At 45.3% G+C, this 23,859-nt stretch overlaps 2 protein-coding genes across 4 annotated transcripts in view; one reads left to right on the top strand and one right to left on the bottom strand.

The window, feature by feature from the left end:
- Window positions 1–2,059, bottom strand: part of RNF145 (ring finger protein 145) — a 540,629-nt gene extending 538,570 nt beyond the window's left edge. Inside the window, exon 1 of the mRNA XM_069653917.1 lies at window positions 1,990–2,059. Coding sequence (XP_069510018.1) covers window positions 1,990–2,042 — 53 coding nt within the window. The 5' untranslated portion in view covers window positions 2,043–2,059. The remainder of the gene's footprint in view (window positions 1–1,989) is intronic.
- Window positions 2,060–2,301: 242 nt separating this feature from the next.
- UBLCP1 (ubiquitin like domain containing CTD phosphatase 1) overlaps window positions 2,302–23,859 on the top strand; it is a 453,130-nt gene continuing 431,572 nt past the window's right edge. The window contains exon 1 of one of the 3 annotated variants that reach the window (XM_069653914.1): window positions 2,302–2,412. The gene's annotated coding sequence lies outside the window, so the exon portion shown is untranslated. Of the gene's footprint in view, window positions 2,848–23,859 lie in introns of all 3 variants that reach the window. The other 2 variants (XM_069653915.1, XM_069653916.1) reach the window with 2 other exon arrangements.

Genomic DNA, 23,859 nt, shown 5'->3' with positions numbered 1-23,859 from the left:
CATACTCTCACTAGCCAGAGAATAATATTGGAGACTCTTTAGCGCACATGGACTGCACCCCAATGGAGCTGTACATGTTGGGACACTGAACGCCCACGTGGTGGGGGAAAGACTGACAGGCATCCTATTTTCACCCCATATTCCCAGGCAGGGGACTTTGTCATGGTAAAATTGCCTAGGCATGCTCAAAAGAGGGCGTCCAAATACATGTGTGCTACTGCCATTACACAAGTGTCAGGGGAGCTGTCAAGATGACTGACAGCCATGTCTAGAATGTAGAGGGCTTCTAGGATTCATGGGTAGCCAACAACCTTCCAAGTAAAAAAGCATAATGTGGCCAATGACACCAACACTTTACAACACATTGCTAGTGCCAACCAACACTCTTACTCTTTCGAGGGTACTCTAAACAGTACTATATGGGTGGAGCTAAACCAGTGGTACCGACCTACCCAGCTCAGCAGGAGAGTCTGTGGCTCAAAGTCAAATTATGGGGCTGCCAGCCTACAATACCCGTCTGATTCCGCCTGCAAGGGAATCTCCATTCCCATTGTTAAGTTAAAGGGAAGGCGTGTTCCCCGTACCTCTGTCCCACTCAACCCGCGTTACCAACCCTTATCTTCCGAAAGAAAGTTATAACTGATCCTGGATAAGGAGCGAATGGTACTATATCCAAGTCCTCCCCTTCCATTACTAGCTGGTGCAAATCAACATACGGAACACTGGGCCGAGAAAGTGGAGTTCCACAAGATTCAATTGAGGTAGTGTACCAAGGCTGAGGCAAGCGCTACTTACTGCGTCTCCCTTAACCGTGCTTCATTAATGAAGAGCCCCTTCACTGCAACCTGTCGTACTGTGTTCTAATAACTTTCTCTTCTTTCTCCCATTTACCATATGAGTTTTGTTACGGCGGTAGAGCAGTGTAAACAAACGCACAAGTTCCCAGCACAAAAGATAAATAGTAACACAAAAGTCACTAAACATACTCCGCTGTAAACTATAGTCTCGAAAAGTACTTCTGGCAATTCGAAATTCGCGCAACAAGAAACTTCCAAATAAGTAACTCTATAAATAAATCATAAAGCGATGCGTGTGTTTTCATTTGTCTATGTACTGCAATCAAGTAGCACGGACCCCCGTTGGAAAAAAAATGTCTTACCTATCGGATGCGATAAAATGTTACTGGTGATCACAAATACTACACATGTGATGTTATTTCGCCACAAAATAGAATTGGTCAAGAATGTAGTTTACGTGAACGACTGGAATAACGGCCTGGAGAGGCCGACAAAAACCACCAGTGACAGTAACTGGCCTCTTTATGGGTTGGCAACTTAAGAATGCTGCCAAACCACCCAAAGATATAAAAACTGCTTTGATTTTTACTATATCAAGTCACCATCATTACGTGGCCGCTACAGGACTGTAAGAACAGAAGCGTTGGTGACAACACAATTAGGAGAACTAGCAAGATTGGCTTAACTGAAAATATCTGCTTGCCTATGGCATTTTATCTACAGGCAATTACTTTACATTACACAACTAGATGTTGAAGTGGGTGGAATCAACGGAAGAAGAAGAATGCAATCTGCGTGTCATGTCAGAGATCTACTGTCACATGTGGTGCGAATCTCCGGTGGAGGTATGGGATAGTGACAATAACATTCACCTCCATTATCTCTATTGAAGCTAAACTGGATAGGGCGATTCCTGCTGCAGGTACATGTGGCGGGCGTTAGCGTTATCAACAATAAGTATGAAATCTTCTTCTCAGCATCCTGTTGGGACACACTCCACTCCCAAACGATACCCTCCCAGCGCCCGCGCCTAGTCCCATCATCGAAGCCCACCTCACACCCAGCATTCTCGTCATCTAGAGACTCTCCTATGTCTCCTCGCCACAAATGGCACTTGCCCTACATAATTCTCCGCCCTCATCTCTCATGCGTTCCCTATAACACATTATGATACCCCACAAACAAGACTCACAACAATCCGCCTGGGCCTGTAAATTGCACTTGCGCAGAGTCCCCTCCCCGCATTCCACCCCGGGAATGACGCTGAATGGACACAGAAAAGGGACTAAAAATATATTATATCGCATCTACCTTCAAATATATACAAACCAGGGACAACTCTGTATCTAGTCGAGTGGATCTAGAGTCTCAGAGGTAGTTCCAGCAGCTTTATTTAGGTGTGTAGAATCCGTCGTTAGATAAGGAAAACTTCACCGTCCACGACAATTACACGAACTTGCAGTTTGTCTTCTAGTGTAATAAAAATAACAAGCAACGTCCTTCTTTTGTTTTGCTGTTGCTCGCTTCCGGAAGTGACGTTTAGTAACAGTCGGGCCGGCTGTTGGTGAGGCAGGTTTGGCTTTAGGAGTCTGGAACTCTATGGACTCTGTTCCTGGTGCGTTGGGACATACCTGTGGATGTTGGGGGACGTCAGCTGGGCTGGCGAGTCCATATGTGTGGGCACTAAATATATATATATGTGTGCTTAGGGAGAGTTGTAGCTGTATTGCTGCTTGAGCTGGGCGGACTTGTGTCAAACGAGTGGACGTCAGGGGTTTCTTGTTGAAGGGTTGCTCGGAGTGCAAATCTGGTGGAAGGGTGCTCAGTCACCCGAAAGGAGCGAACAAGATGCCCAATTTCAGGGGAGCAGAAAATACACGCAAGTGACATGATATTCTGTAAAGGGAGAGGTGGAACTGTAACTTTTGGCTCCTACCTCCGTTACGTCTTATTGAAACGAATTGGGCAAGGAGACGACTAGTCCTTTTATTAGAAGTAGCTTGTAAATACCCCAGTCTCGCTACTTTCCAACAGGTCAACCGCAAGCTGGGTGAGTTATGTTTCTCAGTGTTCCATTTTATCCGGGTTGTTATTGCTCCAGGTTTCTAATAGAAATACGCCACTGTACACTATCTCGCTTACTTATACACACATCCTGTCTCCTTTAAATTGACCAAACGACACACATGCGTTAAAAATATACAAAGTGAGCCCACTAATGTAAACGTGATGGATTGGAAAATCTCTCCCGACAAATCACTAGTGTTTTCACACTTAACCTATGTCGAGTTACGGCCAGCCATGTTTCCCTTTAAAGCCATTGAAACCTAATGATGACTTTTTTGATCTCCCAATTAACCATGACCTCTCTGCAGTCCTCATCTCCCATCCATGTATTTACAAGTGTTCTTCCTCGTATACCTTTTCCCGCGTCTGACATGTCGCCATCTATCTTATCTAACCAGCAACAATAATCACTTATTATGTTGCTTTTTGTCACGGTGCATATGTTCAATGATATGTCCAATGTTGAAACCTACCTTCAGATTCCCCTCCACCCATTTCCTCTTCACACTCCTATAATGTGCAGTGTAAATTCACCCCATGAACAGCAACTCTGTTGTACACTTATTTCTTGTAAACTAGCGCTCCTCAATTGGGAGCGGAACTGTGAAGGACATCCTTCTAATGTAGCTTGTTTTGTCTGCCATTTAGGCAGCTCTGCGTCAGGTAAGTATGTTTCATTACCTGCTCTGAAGACCTGCAGACATTTTCATTGGGAATGCTGCAAAACTGGCACCCTTCAGCTATGCTCATTGCCGGTTCCGTTGATGTAGCTGGGCAAACAGTCTATGTTCAAGGAGTATGGTCTTATGGTTTAAGTGTGTGCCAGGTTGTGCTTCTGTATTGTGCTAGAGGAGCTACAGCCAGGGAAGACCTGCTTTTGTTTCTGTTAGTTAAACGTCATGTTCACAGGCATGCAATATATTTATGGTACCAGTTTCTATGTGTACTATTTCTGTCAAAGACATTGTGCATCCTTACCCCAATATGCAAATATGAGACTTCAGGAAAGGTGGTCCTTTACTCCCAATCCAGACAGGGCTCCGATGCTCATGCATAAGAACATGTTGCAAAGGTTAGACGCAGGGCCGCCTGGTCTTCCTGCTCTTCGTCTACTGCTGTTCTGCCATTCTCATACCCTAATGATGATGATTAGGATGGCAATGCTGAACAGAAGGAAAGGAGAAAGTATTGAACCTGCATCACTTCCCAGGGGGTGTTAAATGTTCAGTATGCAGAGGACTTAGAGGAGCCAAGCAGGTTTTGGCCAATAAGTGGGTGCATCTAGATTTTTCTGTATCTGGTGTCGTAGCTATTTGCCAACTATTGATCCAGTAGAGACGGGTCTCCTGATCGTGTATGAGACTTGTTGAATAGAGACTTGAAGCAAGCACCAGGACTATCGGAACCAGTCTTATCTTGGCATGTCGTAGCAGTTGGAGCATCAATCGTTTGCCATCTAGTTTTCTATTTTATCCAAACTACCCACTAGAAGTAACGTTTGAAATGGGCGAGATCTAATGTATCATTCCGCTCCCCTGTCTTTGTCTCTGTATCAGTTGTGACTATTTTGTGTTGCCACCGCATTTGGTGGGGCAAAGATTGCCAGGTAACGTGGCAGGATGTATTGAGCAGCTCTTTGAAATTTGGGAGGGGGGGGGGGGTTCTTTTTCCGACTTTTGGGTTTTGTGGTCGGTGTCCTCTTGACCGGAAGGGTTTGTTCTTCATACATTGCTCACATCTCAGGGACTGCAGAACAATACAAACGCTGTTACAAAAAATACAAGATCCGTTAATGAAAAGGGCTAGCTTGTTATACAGAAGATCCACCTGTTAGTGTGCATACTCGTTTTTGCAATGGAACATGATGGTGGTTTTCTCTCCCAGGAAGGTGGTTCTGCTAAACTGACCTCGCTTTCAAAATGCTCCATGCTGAAAAGTGTAGTTCACACGTGTACTTTTCTGGGCCCTGCCTACTGGCAGCTGCCCTGGTATTTGGTAACATGGCAACTGCAGAGACCTATTTGCCTTCCGAAGACCGCCTGCTAGAACCTAATTAATTCTAGCAGCCATAAGTTTCCTTTAAAAGTACTGGCACCCAACTTTACAATAACCTTGTTTGTCTGGTGGAAGGGCTTTTGCTAAAGATAAATGCCAACGATATCAACGTTTGATATGAGGAAATACATTTAAAATTGTCAAAACCTTATCTGATGTCCTTTATTATTTCCACTTGGTATCCACCGTGCCTCCAGTAGCAGGGCCATTTGTTTACTTTGTCTTGCCTAGAAGCTTCACTCACAGCACATGGTGTGCCTTGTCCAAGATGCTCTTGTTCTCTGCTTGGAAGCTTTGACGCATCTCCCAGAAGAACAGGACATACCGCCTCTAGGGGCAGCAGCTATGAGTTCCAAATGGGCCCCTGCAACACAGTGGTGAATTCACAACAGGGAGCTAATGACAGAAGTCCATTTGAATTGCGGTAATCGGGCAATGGGAGAAGGGCAGTGTAGCTAGGAGAGCACTTCCGCACTTGGGAAGGTACCGACCACATTGGATTTGCCGGGCTACCCAACTTCCTAAAGACACAGAACTCGGGGAGCTGACATCATAAGGAATAACCCTTGGTACAGCAGCACAGACTGGCCCATTACCAACTGATTGGAATGGACCAATCTGCTATTGCAAAGGGTCCATATAAAGAGCTGGGACCCACCCTTTTACTTGAAGGATCTTTGAGACGCATGCGAGCAACATCTGGAAGAACCATTGTGAAGATAATTTCACGGGAGCCCGGTTAAGGTAAAGGCTACCTAAAGTTCCCATGCACTGGGTGAAAACAAGGATTTCCAAGGAAGGTGCAGACCCTCTCCCTCACTGCCTCAGGGGAACATTTGATGAGACCTCCTGGTGCAAAGCCTCACTGCAGCTGGAAACTGTTACCCAGGACTCTGCTGACGTGACAAGATTTGCAAGTGTCCGTAATGATATCTCTAGCTAGGAAGGGCTGGAGGTGGACTCTCCTTTCCTGAGGGTTCCACTTGAACCACATCACTTTGTTAAAAACCTGTCGAGACAGCTCCCAACTGGAACCTGACTTAACGCACCATAAAGTACCCATAAATGCAGCTTAATGCTGTGGAGACACTGAAAGAATACAATATCTATATCTGTTGTTTTGTTCCCCTGGCTTTGCTCTGGCGGCCCTAGTCACAAATGAGACTGCTTTGTATACCTTTTTAAAGATGTATTCTTGAATTTGTTTGCCTTTTCTTTGAGACTGTTTACCTGCAGATCCCTGCTGCTCAATACCCCCAGAGTGCCCTTTTCTCCCAAAGTCTACATACCCTGCCCATCTCAGTACAGAGATTCTTTATTAGTTTGTCCTTTTTAGATGAATTATTTGTATTTGTCATATATCCTTGATCGTACATTTCTTTTGCTTTGGCACTTAGCATGCAATATTTGTGTTGGGTGCTTCCATGTTGGCTCACTGCATCCCCTGCCCTCTGTGCATGCTATCTTAAGAGGAAGAGGTGGTATACCATTCATGCTGTGCCGGTGTTCTCCATTGGTTGAACTCACTATTGGTTAAGTACCAGGGTGGGCTTAGTATGAGTTGAGAAGCCACTACTCGTCCCTGCACGTCTGCCGGGCAGTAGTCCTTTTCATATGGACTGAAAACATAGTTTTATATGAACTGAAAAAAATGGATTTAGAAAGACTGCTCCGAGTGGTCTTTCTAAATCAATCTGTCGGGCCTTGTCGAGTGCGCACACGACCTGATTGGTGCAGCAAGGGACGTCATGGGAGCAAGGTGTTATTTTGTGTGTATGTATCTGTGGTAGAGGGGGAATGTTTGCGGTGGTAAAGGGAGGGGTCGGAGAAGCAGGTAAGTGCGTGAGTGGGGAGTGTTTTGGGATGGGAAGGGGGATGGCAGGGGATAAAAAGGGGGTTTTATGGGTGAAACGCCACCAAATGAATTTAAATCCGGCACAGGAGGGGAGGAGTGGGGTGTGTTGAATGGATCGCCTTCCCGAGGAATGGGGAGGAGTTAACGGTGTGATATTCCAGCATTTTGGAGGCCACACAAAATCGACCGAAATAAATATTTTTTTGTGCTCAGCCTTCAAAATGTGCAAATATCACATAGAACCCCCTTTTTGTCACATATGCTGATAAAAGACAATAAAAGGTGGCCATTATGCTATTAAATCGCCTTCATAATCGCAACAGCATTGTGGTTTCTGCTTTTGCTTCTGAACAAAGGGGAGATTGAACCCCATACGTTTTCAGAATGTATGTTTTTTTTTATTTTTTATTTTCTTACGTCCTGTATTTGTCATGGGTGAGAACGATACACAGTTGCTGGATATCATTATCCATTTCAAGAGCTGCCTTTCGATGTGAAGTTAGCTCCTCTCATGTCCATCAAGGTTCTTGCGCCCCTATTTGGTCTCCTGCTTGCGAAGGCAATTATGCCACTTCCTTTTCTGGATGACTGGTTAGTACGTGTCTCCTCTTATATGTAGGACATGTGAGGATCTCGAAAGGTTTGACATTTCCTAGGTTATAATACTCTGGTTAATTATCACATCTTATTTGGGCTCATCACACTTCCTCACTTTTATTGGTGAAATATTCACTACTCTATGAAGTAGTGTACTGCTGTCTCCTCATTGGGCTCAAAAGTGCCAGAACTGTCTGAGATCACATTCAAGGGAACACTCTCATCCGGCCTTCAGTGGATTCTAGTTCAGTGGAAGATGGCCATCTGTGTCTTCCCATTCCCATGGGAAGAGTGAATTTACATCTTTTGATGGAATGAATGCTACTCTTTCTTGTCACAATATTCTGAGGATTACAATGTCTTTCAAGACCCGATATTCACCCTTCAGTTGTGGGTACTGTACCTGCTGGGCCTAGAGACCCAAGCTACTCCTCAACCTCAGACGTGGGTCCCATGCCTGCTGTGTCTAGAGCCCCAAGCTACTCCCCACTGATCGGACCCAACAAGGCCGATACTTGTTTGGAGATGCTTGTGATCTCGTGCAGAAGGGATGTGACCAAGCAGTTTGGGCTGGACTTCCCCTTTTGTGGTAGTACCAAGCCTGATTTGCATATTGTCTTTCCCCTTTTGTAATGGCTTGGCAGGCAAAGAACGATGGTGTGGAGGGTTGCCCAGAGCAATGCCAGAGGTTAGGATAAATTCCAAACCTTCCAGCCATCACCGTTTTTGTTTTGCAAACCAGTTCAGAGGTGAAGATTTGAAGAAAAGAAGGTGAAGTGTGACATGAAATCTTGGGCGTGTGTAGGGAACGGCAGGGGCATGGCTCAACGGGCACTAAGGAGTTTGGTAGTGCTACGCCAATTTCATTTTAATGCAAAGCCTCTGTCTTGATCTCAGAGCTGTTTTCTTTACCACAGTGTACTGAATGCAATTAATGTGGGGGCAGGTGCTGCCTGCCATGCCACTTATGTGAATATCGGCTGTAGGGAAGGCATGGTATCACAAGTATTGACATTGACACAATGGATGCAACTTGTAAAACCTTTTTGATAATGTTGCAGTTGGAGAAACTCCTATTCTTCCCTATAACTAAGATGTGTGTGAAGTCTCAACCATCAAAAATAAACAGTCCTAGTGGAGTCTGCCAAATCAATATAGCCTAAACTAACAAAAACCTAATGCCTGCACTATCTCATTTAAAAAGGAGAAAATGTGCGCAAAAGGAGTGTTGTAATGATAATGTGGCTGACCCAGCTCTCCTCCTCACAGCGTAAAGCGATCCTTGAAGGCAGGATGACACACTCTGGCTCAACTTCCAACGGAACACAATTCTCAGCTGTGGATCGAGGCCCGCCTGCCCTTCCACGTTTAAAGTTCCTTTCTCTGACTTTCAAAATAATTTTTCAACCACAACGTTCACAAAGGTCCCCTCTGCTGGGATCAGACCTCTCACTATACAGTTCAAACAAAGTTGCAAGCCCCCCCCCCTTCCCCAAGCTTAATATATAACCAGTCTTTCTCATCGGGCTCGGACCACTTTCGGATGTCGAAGTCTTTTGAATGTGCGCGGCTTTCTTTACAGACCACAGCAGGACCTCTTCGCTTCAACGTTCACTATTTACTTTCATTCTTGCTGTTTGTTCGCCCTTTAGCTTCAAACAGTGCACCTTTCATGGAGACTTTCGAATGGCCCACTTCCTTTCACCGGTCCACTCCGTTACTTAGTATCGATTTATCTTGTGGGGTCTGGCCTTCTCCACACGTCTTTCGCGGCCTCAGAGGTAACAACCTCCAATAGGGAACTCTTGCGGATTTCGGCGGGCTACTCTTGTCCCTTGGTTTGTTGCTCTGCTTGAGTAGGTGTCCCATTGTCCCGGAAGTTCTGCTCATTCTCGGGTTCCACATTGTTCAGTGTCCTTTTTATTTGTTTTTTTTTGTTACATTTTATTTAGTGCAGTTAAAGACATACATCCTCTGTAATACATATGTATTGCAGTATGTTACCATCAAACTTGAGCATAATGACGCGCTGCAACAACATGAAAGGTGCTAATATCGCACCACTGTTGGTATTATCCCCCTCGTTACTCAATATGCGATCGTTACACAAACATGGTGTTGAAATCAATGACCACAAACCAGATTTCCTTGGAATAACCGAAACCTGGCTTAACCGAAACCTGCCCACCCAAGCTACACTCTCCACACCCGATAATTATACACTCTTCAGAGCTGACCGCTTACAAGGCAAAGGTGGTGGAGTTGCACTGATGTGCAAGTCCAGTCTCGAATGCCACAAAATCCCTCATAGTTCCCCAGATGGATGTGAATCTATATGGGTGAAAATAAAAACTTCCCCAGACACAGCTCTCAACATACTTACGATTTATTGACCGCTTAGAGAAATGCCTCTTTGAAGAGCAGCTTGGCGATCTGCTAGATCAAATCTGCGCCACCAAGTGCCCTGTCATTATTATGGGCGACTTCAATCACTGGGCTAATGAACAACGTGACAAAGTAGGTACCAGCCTCATGGACACTATTACCTCTTTTGGTCTGACTCAATGGATTAACTCTGCCACTTAAAAAAGTGGGCACACCCTCGACTGGCTCATATCACAAAACACAAACATCTGATATTTTGGTCACTCCATGCATATGGTCAGACCACTCTCGCATTCAGGCAAAAATTACATTGCCTTCCAGTCCCCCCAAACTTAACACATGCCAGCGCATACAAAAATGACCCGTAATCTAACAAATCTAACAGCCTCTAAATTAACCACACAGCTGTCATCCAAGCTTCAACCCACATCTAGCTTTGATGACCCATCTGAATTAGTCAACCACTTGCTACTTAAGATAAAAGAAGCAGTCAACGACCATGCCCCTATGAAAATGAAGACCATTAAGACTGAAACCATAAAGAACACCTGGTTCTCTGATATCATCAACGCCAGACAAACAAAAATAACTCTCAAAAGAGCCTGGAGGAGGGATCCAAACGACAACACCTTAGCTGACTACAAAAAATCCATAGCAACCTATAAAAAACTTATTGTTTAGGCAAAAGCCACACACTACAACAATAGGATTGTGAATGCACAATCCAATGTTAGCAAGCTATTTAAAATCTTAGCAGAGTTTCAAGACCAGCCTCCAACAGCTAATAACATCATCAAAGATAAGTGGTGTCAACATCCATGACGCATTTCTAGCCAAAATCGACTCGCATAAGGAGAAAATCAAGAAAGCCCTCGGCAAAGTAGCGCCGGTGCCAACTCCTTCTGGAATAATCTCCCCTAATAAAGTGGAAAGCACAATCCCTCTATGTTCCTTCACTCACTACATTGAAAAAGAAGTTTCCAAAGTCATACAAGATCTCAAGGCCACCTTGTCCTGATGATGACTGTCCAACAAGTATCTTTAAGGAGTCCACTGATATTTTGGTTCCATGGATTACCAAACTGATAAATCTATCCTTTGATGAAGGTCTAGTACCGGACCTGCTACAATCTGCATGGATAACACCATTACATTACTAAAAAAAGAAAACCTGGATCCCACTAATAATGACTACTATAGGCCCATAGCAAACGTGCCTTTTATCCTCAAGATATTGGACACACTTGCATATCTGCAATTACAGGCTCACGTCGAGGAACATAAAATCCTCGGCACCCGGCAGTTGGGTTATAGAGCTCGTCATGGAACCGAGACGCAATGCTCGATCTTAAATCTACCCTGGCTGGTATAGCGGACAAAAACCAAGCCGCTGTGCTCATGCTTCTTGACCTCTCCACAGCCTTTGACCTGGTTGATCACAACTTACTGGTGTCTAGGCTCAGAGGTCGCCATCTGTTCCACAACAGCATCCAGATGGATAGCCTCCTTTTTAGGCCCCAGAATGGTTAGGGTATGTGTAGGTAACAATCACTCCTCCCCCATTTCTCAGACATGTGGAGTTCCACAGGGCTTATTTTTCCGCCACTACTTTTTAATCTCTATATCTGCCCCCTTCTCGATCTTTTGAGTAAACTGGGAGTTCAATATACAAATTACGCTGACGACACACAGGTAGTGATACAACTGAGTGATTTATATAGCAAAGACACTGAAACCGTTAATAACATATACAAAGCCATACAGGACTGGATGGCCTGTAACTCATTGGCTTTAAATGATAAAAAAGACCAAGCTCCTGATAGTGTCTTCCAAAAGCACTCGGACCAAACTTGACTCTAACTACGCTAGCTTTCCTATTGCAGATAACATCATCATTGTCCAAAAGAAAGTGAAGACCCTAGAAGTTGTTCTGGATGAAGAGCTATCCATGAAATCTCATGTCTCTAGCATAAGGTCCAGCTGCGCACTAATTAACAAGCGAATAGGATATATCTGCCCATTCATCACTGAAAAAAACTGTGCTCTTCTATCTTCAGCACTGATAAATTCTCGATTAGACTATTGCAATAGTCTTCTATCTGGTACCACAGCTACGAACGTCCAATCCTTACAGGTGGCCCAGAACAATGCTGTGCGCACTATATTCAACCAATCTCGCCGCACCCACATCATCACCTTTAGGAAGAAACTTCACTGGCTTCCAGTAAAACATCGTATCGCACACAAGGTGTTGACCACAACGCACAAATGCCTCAGCATTAGCAACCCCACATATCTGTCTGATCGCATTAGCATTAAGTCTAATGAGAGGAACCTCTGATCATCCACAGCTGTCATTCTCAAACACCCCAGATTTAGGACAGTGAAGTTTGGGGGTACTACCCTTGATGTACTGGGACCCCTTCTTTAGAACGCACTACCAGCTCGGATACGGCAGATCCAAAGCTACACTGTGTTCAAACAGGCCATAAAAACTCACTTTTTTTAACCTGGAATAACTTGCTCCTGGTCCCACGTTTCTTCTGCCCTGTCTTCTTTCTTTTGTTTTTTCATATGCTCCCTGAGGGCCACGGGCATGTGGCGCGTTACAAAAATTACCTCTGCTTTCAATGTTACAGGAGACTTGAGTTATCTCATAAGTGTTCCTGGTAGTGTGTGAAGGAAGTGGAGTCTTGTCCATGTGCCCATTAACTGTACGGGTGAGGACTGTGCTTCCTGCTGCCACTCCGGATTTCCAATGAGCGAGTGGTGCGTGTTCCATAGGACTGACCCCTTTGAGGGGTGGAAAAAACTCCTTTGGGTAACCCTGGTCTTCCCCCATCATCTTCCTGATTCCAAATCTGTATGTGCTTTTCTTTTTTTGGTCGTCGGGTCTGGGATTTACTCTTTGGAAGAGAGGTATTCTGACACATGTGGTCTCTTCTTTGTTGGATTGCTAACAGGATTCAGGTGATCTGGGTTTTCCAGCCTCTTTCATGGCCTACGTGACCTGCCATATTGCCTACGCCTGCCTTGTTCCATAAGTCCACATACTGGATGCAGATTTTTTTTGTTTGAGTGGATTTATGGGACATATCGTTTTTACTAAGTTTGTTTTTCCTAAAGCGATTGGTCTTTGCTTTTGCAGCACAAAGGTGATGTTGTGGACATTGGTACAACATACCCTGGACGATATGGCAAAGTCAGCATCATACCCAAGAAATGTCAAACTTCACACATTTTCTACTTCATAGGGACAGTCAACTGATACTGCTTCTGATTGAGCAGGTCAGCGATAGTCTTTTGAAGTATATACCATCTGATCCGTTTTAAAGCGGACGATGAGGGGAAAACCGCTTTACATACCAGATCGTTTCATATGCGTTATGATGCCGTTCTGACTCTGTAATACTCCTGCTACCTTGCATCTCTTTGTCAAATACATGTTTAGGGGTATTGACTGTTTGTTCTATTTCTATGGGTGTTGTTCTACTATCACCACTCCTCTTAACAGATTTACTTGAAGTGGGTGGCCATTTGATTGACCCAAAGCTGCACAAGATGCTTTTGACTCCCATAAGCATGCATTTGTGGCTGCCTCTTGTAACACCCCAGTCTGCACTTACACTATTTAGTTGTTAAACTTGTCTAGCATCGATTTGATGGGAATTGAAAAAGGACGCAAGTGAGGATGTTAACAGTCTATCCGCTGTCTAGAAGAAAACCTGTTCTAGCCTCATCCTAACCTTACTGCATAGAAAGGCAGAACAATCTCAATCAATACACAAAATCCACTTGCAGCCTCTTGCCGAAGTGGTATCAAAATGGCTGGTTTCTGACCTGGTTTTCAGGAGTAGAGAAGGGCGTCTTGCCCTGAACGGACTTCAGATTTGTCTCCATCCAACACCTCTGGGCCTTTTGCCCCAATCCACAGTTCCAAAGAAATAGTCCAAGTTCAATGGAGTTTCCATCCCAGCAGTTGAAGAAGTGGTCTGTTGCTAGGGTTCCTAGCCTGCTATTTGATGTCACTGTTCTCTGAGGAAAAGCCCTTACAAAAGTACTTGAATAGCCAGGCCATGTCCGACCTTGTGCAGAACCTTTTTGCTCCTACCATTCTCTGCGTTCTTGGGTTGTACAACTCCTCTGGAGTTAGTCGCTGGGTGTGCCCCCTCTGTATTCTCGCCCTGTCCTGGGCTCTCTGCTTTCTCTCTTTTTTTTTGTTTTTTTTTTTGTTTTTTTTTTTTTAAACCTTTATTTTTGCTAGCAATTAAGGTACAGTAGAGGCACTTGGGATTCAAGCAGAAACATTATACATGTGGTTATACACAACAGCATCTAACGGAAGAAGGTACAGGGTCTTGCTTACAAGTAGCAACAAAAATAATACAGCATAAGGAACAGTTTGCATTGCTCTTGATCTATGGTGACAGTAGCATTAAGGTAAGCGCAGAATCCTGGCCAAATGTCTCTGGGTCTGGACGCGGATGGAAGGTTGCAGATATATAGGCCTTCGCATTCTTTAATCCAGGTCAGTGCAAACAACCATTCCTTCACTCTAGGTTTTTTTGAATCTTTCCACTTTAACAGAATAGATATTTTCGCAACCTTACAAGCCATATTCACGATTGCACAGTGATTGTTTTGCTATGAATACTTGGCCATATACCAAAAAGTACCCCTAGTGGATTCTGTTCAAGTGGGGTGTCTACCACTCTGGTCACCTTGTCCAATATATATATATATATATATATATATATATTTTTTTTTTTTTTTTTTTTTTTACTTTTCTTTATTGGCACGAAGGAAGAGCAGGCAGACAAAACAGTGCACATAACAAATAATGTTACACATAGTCGAATGGCATTGCATACAGGGAGGAACAGAAAAGGGCAAACCGAATCACAAGCAGTTCCACGCCAATCAAGGAAAAGCAGGGGTTATGAGTCCGACAGGGGAGAGGAGTGCAGTTCAATATCATCTTTACTGTTCAGATAGCTGCAAAAGTCAACCCATATATTCTTGGTACGAGAGGTCATGGGGAGAGTATTAATGTAGTACTCTTCGCACCTCTGTGTCCAGGTGAGGGCCTTCAACCACATTTCGAAAGAGGGAGGGGAGCGGCGCTTCCAACACTGTAGTATACATTTTTTGGAGACCATAGTCCCGATGTTCAGGAACCTGGACGCCCTACTCCTCCGGCCCATCCCATAGCCTGAACAGATGGGCCAGTGGGTCAGGTGCAATGTGGATCCCAGTTATCTCAGCAAGGGCCTCCATGACTGCTTTCCAATATGGGCCCAGCGCATCACAAGACCAAAACATATGAATGTGATCTGCTTCCATGGTTTTACATCTCGGGCAAGTATGGGTCTGGCCGTGCGCAAATCCCCCCCACCCTATGCGGAGTGTAATATAGGCGATTCAGGAGCTTATATTGTATGCACTGCAATCTAGCATTCAAAGAGACCTTACATGTGTGCTGGCACATTTTACCCCACATGGCATCGGTATGATCAGGCCCAGTTCACTACTCCATGCCTCCCGAGTCGGCTGAGAAATGTCACCCAATCTTACAAGCAGCATTTTGTATAAGGAGGATGTTGCACCTTTCACCCCAGCTGAATTGGTTATAATTTTGTCCCAAAAATCACTTAGCCGGGGGCAGGCCCACAACATATGTAAATGGTTGGCTGGGGTATGTTGACATCTAGGGCAGTCATGCCACTCCGACTTGGTCATCTCGGTCAATCTAGAAGACATATGATATAGCCTATTCAGCAGTTTAAAGTGCATGAACTTAAATCTGAAGTTTATGGATACTTTCCTGGTGTGTATGCAACTGCAATTCCATTGGTCACCTGTTATGTCAAAGCCCAGTTCCTGGGACCACCCACTACGTGGGGTGGGGGAGTTGTTTTTTTCAGTATCATCTCATAAAGTTTGGATAGGATGTGTCTGCAATCCGTTGGGTTTCGCAATGTAGGCTAGAGTGGGCATTCCGGGGGGCAAGAAGGTGTACTCTGGCCATCTAGCTAAGACTGCGGCCTGGATCTTGTACAAATTAGAGTCGCTCCCCTCCCGCATTCCCATGTCCGGGTTTCCAAGTAGAGGGTGTAATAAATTTGCCATCAGGGAATAGGTCTGCGAGCACTCTACAGCCCAGTTCCTCCCATCTCGTCTGAACCCTCTATCTTATTTTGGCCTTAATTCAGGGAACTTCCACCGGGTGAGCCAGCGGTAAAATGGCTGGTCCACCCCAGAGAGGGTGAGTATTCACTGTGCACGCATCGTGGAGGTGACCAGGTCGAATGGGCAGTCTTTATATCGTTGGTATAGTATTCGTGTCTTTAGATCAGTCTCTTGCCGCAAGCACTTCTAATTTGACATGTGGAGCGGTTAGCTCCATAGGGTAACAGAATGTGGCAAATTGTGCCTGGGTGGCCTTCCAGGATACTTCTAAATTTGGTGCAGTAAATCCCCTCTTTCTTGTATGGAAACGCCATCTCCACCTTCTTCTTACGGACCGCACTGGAGCGCCACAAGGATTGTGCGAAGGACCTGTGCATCCTGGCGAAGAAGGGTTTCCCTGGCCATACCAGGATGTTGGTGAAAGTGTATTATGTTAGGGAGCATTGTCATTTTGATCAGTGAGAGTTTAGCAGCCCGGCAAAGTGAAAGGGATCAGCATTTTTGTTAATTTTAATTTCAGTGTGGGTCCTGAGTGCATCATAATTATCGTGCAGTAAGGAGGCCGAAGTTCTAGATATCACCACCCCCCATGTATTTAATGTGATCAGGGGACCAGCATAGCGATAGAGCACCCAGCAATCCTGGCTATTTTCTGTAAGTGGAAATATTTCAGATTTGGAGAAATTGTAAAACCAGAGAATTTGCCAATTCATTTGATATCCTGGAGGATAGGTTTGAGGTTAGTATGTGGATCCCTGACGTACCAAGCTCTTCAACCAGCTCACCCCACAGACAAAGCCTACAGTAACAGCGGCTCCAGGAATCCAGAGGTACTGCGGTTTTCCTCTGTAACCACGGAACCGTGCTAACCTAAGGGCCCCCCCTTCCGTCCCTCTTAGTCTTGCTTACAACTGCAATGTCAATATAACCACCAAATGTCAAGTATCCTTATGTAGAATCCAAAGTAACCATCAACTGTCGTCTGTCTGGCTCAATGTAACCAAGAGCCACAGACAGGCGATATAACTGCTCTCATGTAACTAAGTAAGCTTGCTGTAACAGTGCCACAATGCACCCTGGCCGCCTTGCGCGTTCGATAAATACAAATAAATAAATATAGCATCACATCATCAGCGCATAGAGATATCTCGGGAGGGCCGGCTAAACAGATCACACATCGCTTATGTTTCCTGATGTATTCCGCCATAGGCTCAATGGCCAGGGCGAAGAGTATAGGGGAGAGAGGGCAACCCTGTCGGGTGCCCCTTCCTAGCTGGAAGGGCTTGGATGTACATGAGTTGACCAGGACTTTGGCGAGTAGTTGTATGTATATAGTAGTTCATATACGGTCCCACCAACATCCTTTCCAGGGTCACTAGCAATAATTCCCAAGCTACCATGTCAAAGGCCTTTTGAGCATCTACAGTTGCCGCCACTGCCTGGGCTCCGGGGTCTAATCTGGCCATTACATTAAACAGCCGCCTGATATTTTGTGCTGCGGGCCTTCCGGGGATGAATCCAGCCTGATCAGGATGGACTAGGTGTGGCATCAGCGGGAGGAGGCGGTTGGCCAATACCTTTTGTGCAGGTTTTTGTGTTGCAATTGATGAGGGACAAAGGCCTGTACGAGACGCACTGCTAGGCTTGTCAGGTTTGAGGAGTGCAGTTATTATGGCCTCTCGAAAAGAACTCGGGCAGAAGGGACTCTCAGAGGGACTTCTCCCACACCAGCAATAGGTTGGTGGCCAGCGCAGACTCGTATTCCAGGTAAAACTCTGAGGTTAGGACCAGGAGCCTTCCCTTTGGGCAAAGTGGCGATGACTGCCATGATTTCTTCTAACGTAACTGGTTCTCCAGTTTCTCTCTGACTTGGGCGCTGAGACAGGGTAATGGGGTGTTCTGCAATAGTGTGTGTATGGCGAGTTCACCCCACGGTTGCCCAGCAGTGTACAATGTTCGGGAAAAGTCACAGTAACCCCACCACTTCTGTGTCCGACCATTTGATGTTTCCATGCTCATCAGGGATGCAGTCTATCTGGGACCTCCTCCTCTCTGACTGCACCACTCTCGCCAGTGTCCTCCCCAGTCTGTCCGCTTCGCCATATCTCCTGGCTGCATGATGGTGGGAGAAATACTGGACTTCCCTAGTGGCATGGGCTTCATATCTTACCCGCTCTGTGCGTATTTGGGCAAGCACAGCGGGGTTGGAGGATCGGGAGTACTCAAGTGTCACTTGATTTCTCTAGGTCCCTTCTAATGCTCTCAAGCACCCCTGCCTCTCTTGATATTGCCATAGCCCTGATGTATACTTTAAAGGCCTGCTATCTGATGCCATGGGACGTGGAGTTGGCAGTATTGGAAGCAAAGAAAACCTCTGTCAGGGCAGCAGACCTGAACCTCCAGGTGCAACCGGACTGTCTGCCCCCCCCACCCCTCCAGTTTCAAGAATAACGCCACTGGGTTATGGTCGGATTGTGTACGAGGTCTAATGTCCACGTCTAGCACTCTCCCCGTCATTGTACCAGACATGAGGAACAAGTTTATCCGGAGGACATGTCATGAACTGAAGAATAAAAAGTGTATTCCCTCGACTGTGGGTGTTTTGTACGCCATGCATCCCTAAGTTCGAGTGACTGTATGAGGGATAATAGCCGGCGGGCCGCCCTAGATTGAGGTCAGGGCGGCGACGTTTGTCCTGTCGAGTGAGCGGTGCAGGATCAGGTTGATGTCACTGCCCCCTTTTTGAGGTATTCCATAGTATCCAGTCAGGATTCCCCCTATCTGGTCAAGAAATTCCAGGGAGTCAGTATGTTGGGCAATACATGTTCACTAATATCATTTCCATACCCTCCAATATACATTACACCACCAAATACCGCCCCTCATGGATTTATGTATAATGATCATAGTAGCTCCTCTGGATTGCGAGGAGTAGGAAGTATCTGTTCTTCCCCCATTAGAGGGCTATATTATGGCATGTACCCTCCTTAGCGTGGGTTTCTTGCAGGAATAGAACATTGACACTTTGCCTTTGTGTATAGAATGATATTGCCTGTTTTGGTGATATTCCCTAGGCCCCAGACATACCAGCACAGTATCTTAACCTGTTGTGCCCTAGATTATCTGATGACTCATGGCTTTAACCTGTATGCACCCCTCCTTTTTTCCGTTTTATAATTTCTACCCAAAGCACCTATGTACCCAATCGGCAGGCTTTTGTGTGTTTTCGCCCCTTAATCCTTACGTCTGGCGCTCAACTTTCCCCGGGGCCAAATCTTGGGCCCTAAAATCTGCCTCCTACCTTCTCACCCTCACTGCCTCCCCAACCAAGCAGTGTCAACCCCCGACGCCCAACAAAACCCTTATGCCATCTTGCCAAAGGGGCCAAATTCCCCATGATTCACACAAGCAAATGCAAAGGGGTGCGCTGTTGTCACACGACTTATTTCAGTATGGTTGGAAGTTCACATCATTCCTATTTCAACTGTCTGGGTGGCATGTACTTCAAGGGTCATAGAGGCTAAAGCTAGGCAAAAGTACCAAGACCGCTATCTTTTCCTCATTCCATAGATTCTTCATTAGGGTTGGTCAAAGGGATTTGTGCTGCAATACATTTCACAGCTTCGCTCGGGACCATGAAAAAGTACAGTTTGCCTCGGAATTGAAGCTTCAATCGCGCAGGGAATAGCATGGCATATTGGATGTTTCTCTCTCTCGAGGAGCATCTTCTTTACCCCTATAAATTGGCGACGTTCCTGTTGCACTGAAATGGTGAAGTCCGGAAAAACGGATTGGTTTGGGATGCCAGTCTTCTTTCTTTTTGCAGGTCACACGAAGTAGCATGGGTATCGGGTTATATCCCCTTAATAATATCGCCATACATATGGTCGCCGGGAAACGTCATAGGCGATATTATTTATGGGGATTACAAATAGGGTAAATGGGAGTGGGGGCAATATTACCCCCTGCAGGTTCCATGGGGTAATATCGCAGCAAAAAAAGGCACCATTCTTGTAGGGCGACGTTTCTGCAGGGATATTATCACATGGAACCGTAGCATGTCCCTGTCTCGGTAGTTCAAAAATTTCACTAGGATGGTCCTGCGGAAGTCTCCGGCTTGGACCTGGGGGAGAGCACGGTGGGCCCGCTCTGCGGTAATTATGGGGAGAGGTCTGGTTCATCCAAAAGGTCTTTTAAGGAGGCTTTCCACAGCCAGTTCCATGTTCCTGGTTATGGCTTTTTCTAGGACACCGACTATACGAATGTTATTTCTCCTCAAACGTGATTCAAGGTCTTCACATTTGCTCTTAACATACTTCATGTCTTTGGAGAGAGTTGCTACCTTTTCCTGCAGTGTGTGCATATTGTCCTCGTGGTACCGATTCTATTCTTTGCTTCGGTTATCCGGGCCCCCTCCTGGGCTAGTTGGGATTGCATTAACGCCACATTAGCTGTGATGTCTAATTTCTCGTGTACCGCAGCAAATCCTTTCGCCATTGCTTCCATTTTGGCTGTGAGGTCTAGCGTGAGTGGGTTGATCCGGTGTTGGGGAGCCCGGATCTAATTGGGACTGGTTTGATTGCCCCAGATTTTTTTCTCCCGCCGGGATCCTTTGGTCATTGTTGGCTCTGGAGGGCTGACTTGGAGTGTCCGGCAGTCTGTGGACATGTAGGTTGGGTCAGCCTTGGACAAAGAACTCTACTCTCCTCGCATATTGGCATGGTAGTCTCGAGGGAGACGTGCAGCGGGCTGACTCTGAGGATTGCGCAACAAGCACAAATACAGTTAGAGGTTCCCCTCTGGTGACTGTGCAGACTCCTACCCAGCTGTGGTGTATTTGTTCAGGCACTGAGCTGTGATACGGTGTGGGCACTAAAGAAATGTATCCCGCAACAGCAGTCTTCCGGGAATGGGAGCTGCAAGCCCGCCAACCCAGGCCTAGTGCCCTGAGGCGGTATGGGGGGTGAGTTTATGGGTATAGCCCCTATCCGGATGGGCTAAAGTGTTACGAACAGCCTCTGTGTCCCTTGAGCTTGCCCCCCAGGGGACGGGGGGTAATTGGTACTCGGCTGTTAAGTGCTTTGAAACACATAGTTTATATAGTGCCTATACACAATCATATCGTATTAGTGCCAGTAGGAGGGTCACAGATGTATGTTGCACCGATTCCAGGCAGTCCTACAGGTGTACTGATAGACTTGTTTCGGACAGATTATGCCAGTGATCCCCAACATGTAGCTCGCGAGCAACATGTTGCTCTCCTGACTCTAAATGTTGCTCACCAGTTGCTCTGGGTCATTGTGTAGAGGTGTGGAGGCTAAGAAGGACATTCAGGGATGCGACAACAATGGCAGTGTACCTTGATCCAGAACTGCGTAGGAAGGCTAGCCAATCAGCCTGCTCTATTTGGCAGGCATGACATACTGTTAGTTGTTGAAGCATTAACTGTGGAGGCATCGATAGAGTGGTCTGAGTGGTGGGGCAAGCCAGATGGGTGCAGGGAGCGGCTACGGAAATTAATCTCTTGGGGCTTCAGATGAGACAGTCCCCAGTGATTGAAGAGAACCTGAAGAACAGAAAGTAGGCTGGCCTGGCCATCCATGTGAATACCCATTGTACTGCTCTGTAATCAGAAGTAAAAATGACTCCACCAAAACCACCCTTATTGAGACAATCCCTGTCTTGGTACTCTAAAATGTCTATGCCACCTAGAGCTCTGGTACACTGTGGGCCTGATTCACAGAAGTGTTTATAATGGTGCAGTCCCATAGGAGAATGCACGGTGAATCGCTGGCTGGATCAAGAATACAATCTACGAAGATAATGTTGCCGCCAAATGAGCCTTCCCATGCTGCTCTCGCGTAGACCGCAAAGGGGTTAGTCGCCGAATAGTACGAAAATAAGTAAGAAAATAAGTGACTATAATGCCCAACTGTCAAGGAAGTTCCAATAAGCTTCTTTTGTACATGTATAATTTGTGTTTTTTGGCAAAATGCTATGTTTTGGTCCAAAATGTTCCACAATAATTGCATCTTTGTGAAGACCTTTTCATCTTCTGATTCTTCTTTGCAGTATGGTAGTGCATTAATGGGGAAAAAGTAATCGAACCAAGTGCCCATGTTTGTGTTCTTGTGACAATTGCCAACTACTGTGCCTTTTATACAGCTAGTACCCGCATAATGGACAAATGAGTGGCATGCATGCTCAAACTTTCCTTCTGAAACAATATGCTTATAGTAATTTCTTTACATGTGAAGTTTGTGTTTGCGTGCCCCATGCATCATAATTGGCACAAATGTTACATACTACTTGTATTGCAGTGCCTGGTGGGAAAATTCACATTGTATGATGCTTTGCTTATCTGGCATGTGACTAATTGGTTGCTAAGGGGAATGAGCTCCAAATTGTGCACCATTAATTAGTGTAGCTACCAATTGCTATTCACTTAAGTTACTGAAAATTATTTCTAAGTGACGCAGTAATTATTTTTACTTTAGTGTTTGTTGCTAGATTCTTCCTGCTTCCAAATTCTTAAAGAATGAATATTACTCAATGTAATGTACTGAATTCATCACCCTCCAGCGATGAATGGCTAAGTCGACCCAGCCACAGGTTTGAACCTGCAAAGTTCAGGCTGATCCCATGTCAAGGGAGTGCACTTAACAAGTGAGGTATACAACCATAAACTTATACAATATGAAGCAAGTACCCACCCCTTCTGTAAAGTGGTCTTCAAAAGTTCCAATTTTTGAACAGTCTTACTGGCCGACTAGAATTCTTAACGATGTACCACTTATAACTATATTTCCCAGGGGATTGCTTGGGGAAATGGTACCCAAATCCATCAGAAATTGTTTTTTTTTTTTATTCCTAATCACTTGTCTTCAATGTAACAGAACTTGAGTGCTTTAAAAAGCACTATTTTTCCACTGGATTTCCTAGGTGGATAACCCTCCCCTCAAACAAAGCCTGGTTGAAATGATCTTTAAATTCTACCATATTCTGTCCAGTGTTACTCGATTCTCCTAAAAATGCACAAATCTGTGAAGAAAGCTGGGTGGCAAGCAGGTTAGAAGGTATGTTCGGTGCTGGCAGTTATGCTGAACTGTGGTAGCCAAGGGTGGCACTTGCCTTGTTGCAGTTTGAAATAAATAACAAAGCCGCAGGGGGTTGTGACCTATTACGAGGTTCTTATAGGTCCCGGGGTCCTGATGTGTGTGTACAATCAAAAGGTTTCTGGAATAAAGTACAAGGGCAATTCTAAATAAGCCAACAAAGTCAGTGCCTTGTATGCAAGGGCTTTCATAAACCCATAATTACTTTAATGGTGCTATTCTGCACCACTTGGAGTTTTGCTAGCTCAGTTTTTCCCACTCCAATAAGAAGGGAGCCGCAATAGTAGATTTAAGCAGAGTTTATAGCTCTGACAATGGTTTCACAACCCTTTTGGGATAAAAATGGACGAATGTGTGCAATCAGCCTTATGTAGTAGGCTGATTCTGACACCAGGCCGTTACCGTGATCTGACATGCTCAGTGTCTGGTCGAATGTTGCACCTAAGATTTTAATTTTATCTTTTGTCAGGATATTACAATCCACAATGTGACATGATTTGTATTCTGTAGTAAGCTTAGCTAATCTGGGTCTAGTTCCAATAAGGATGAGTTCCGTTTTACTATGGTTCAGTGCCATGCCATTCTTATCCATCCAGTCATGACTGAGATCATATATCTCTGAGACTGTCTTGGCGTCCTTCACATAATTGCCAGTGAGTGGAATGAGACATTGTGAATCATCTGCATAATGAAAAGATTATAGAACGGGGGGAAAGTGCCGCACCTTGAGGAATCCCATATCTGACTAGAACGGGTTCGGCTTCTGCTTGTTTACTGCAGATGCGCATGGTCCTCAACC

This window comes from Ambystoma mexicanum, chromosome 3q (genome assembly GCF_040938575.1).
Source record: "Ambystoma mexicanum isolate Mex_15411 chromosome 3q, UKY_AmexF1_1, whole genome shotgun sequence".
Taxonomy (NCBI): domain Eukaryota; kingdom Metazoa; phylum Chordata; class Amphibia; order Caudata; family Ambystomatidae; genus Ambystoma; species Ambystoma mexicanum.
This window is presented reverse-complemented; position numbering and strand designations above follow the sequence as displayed.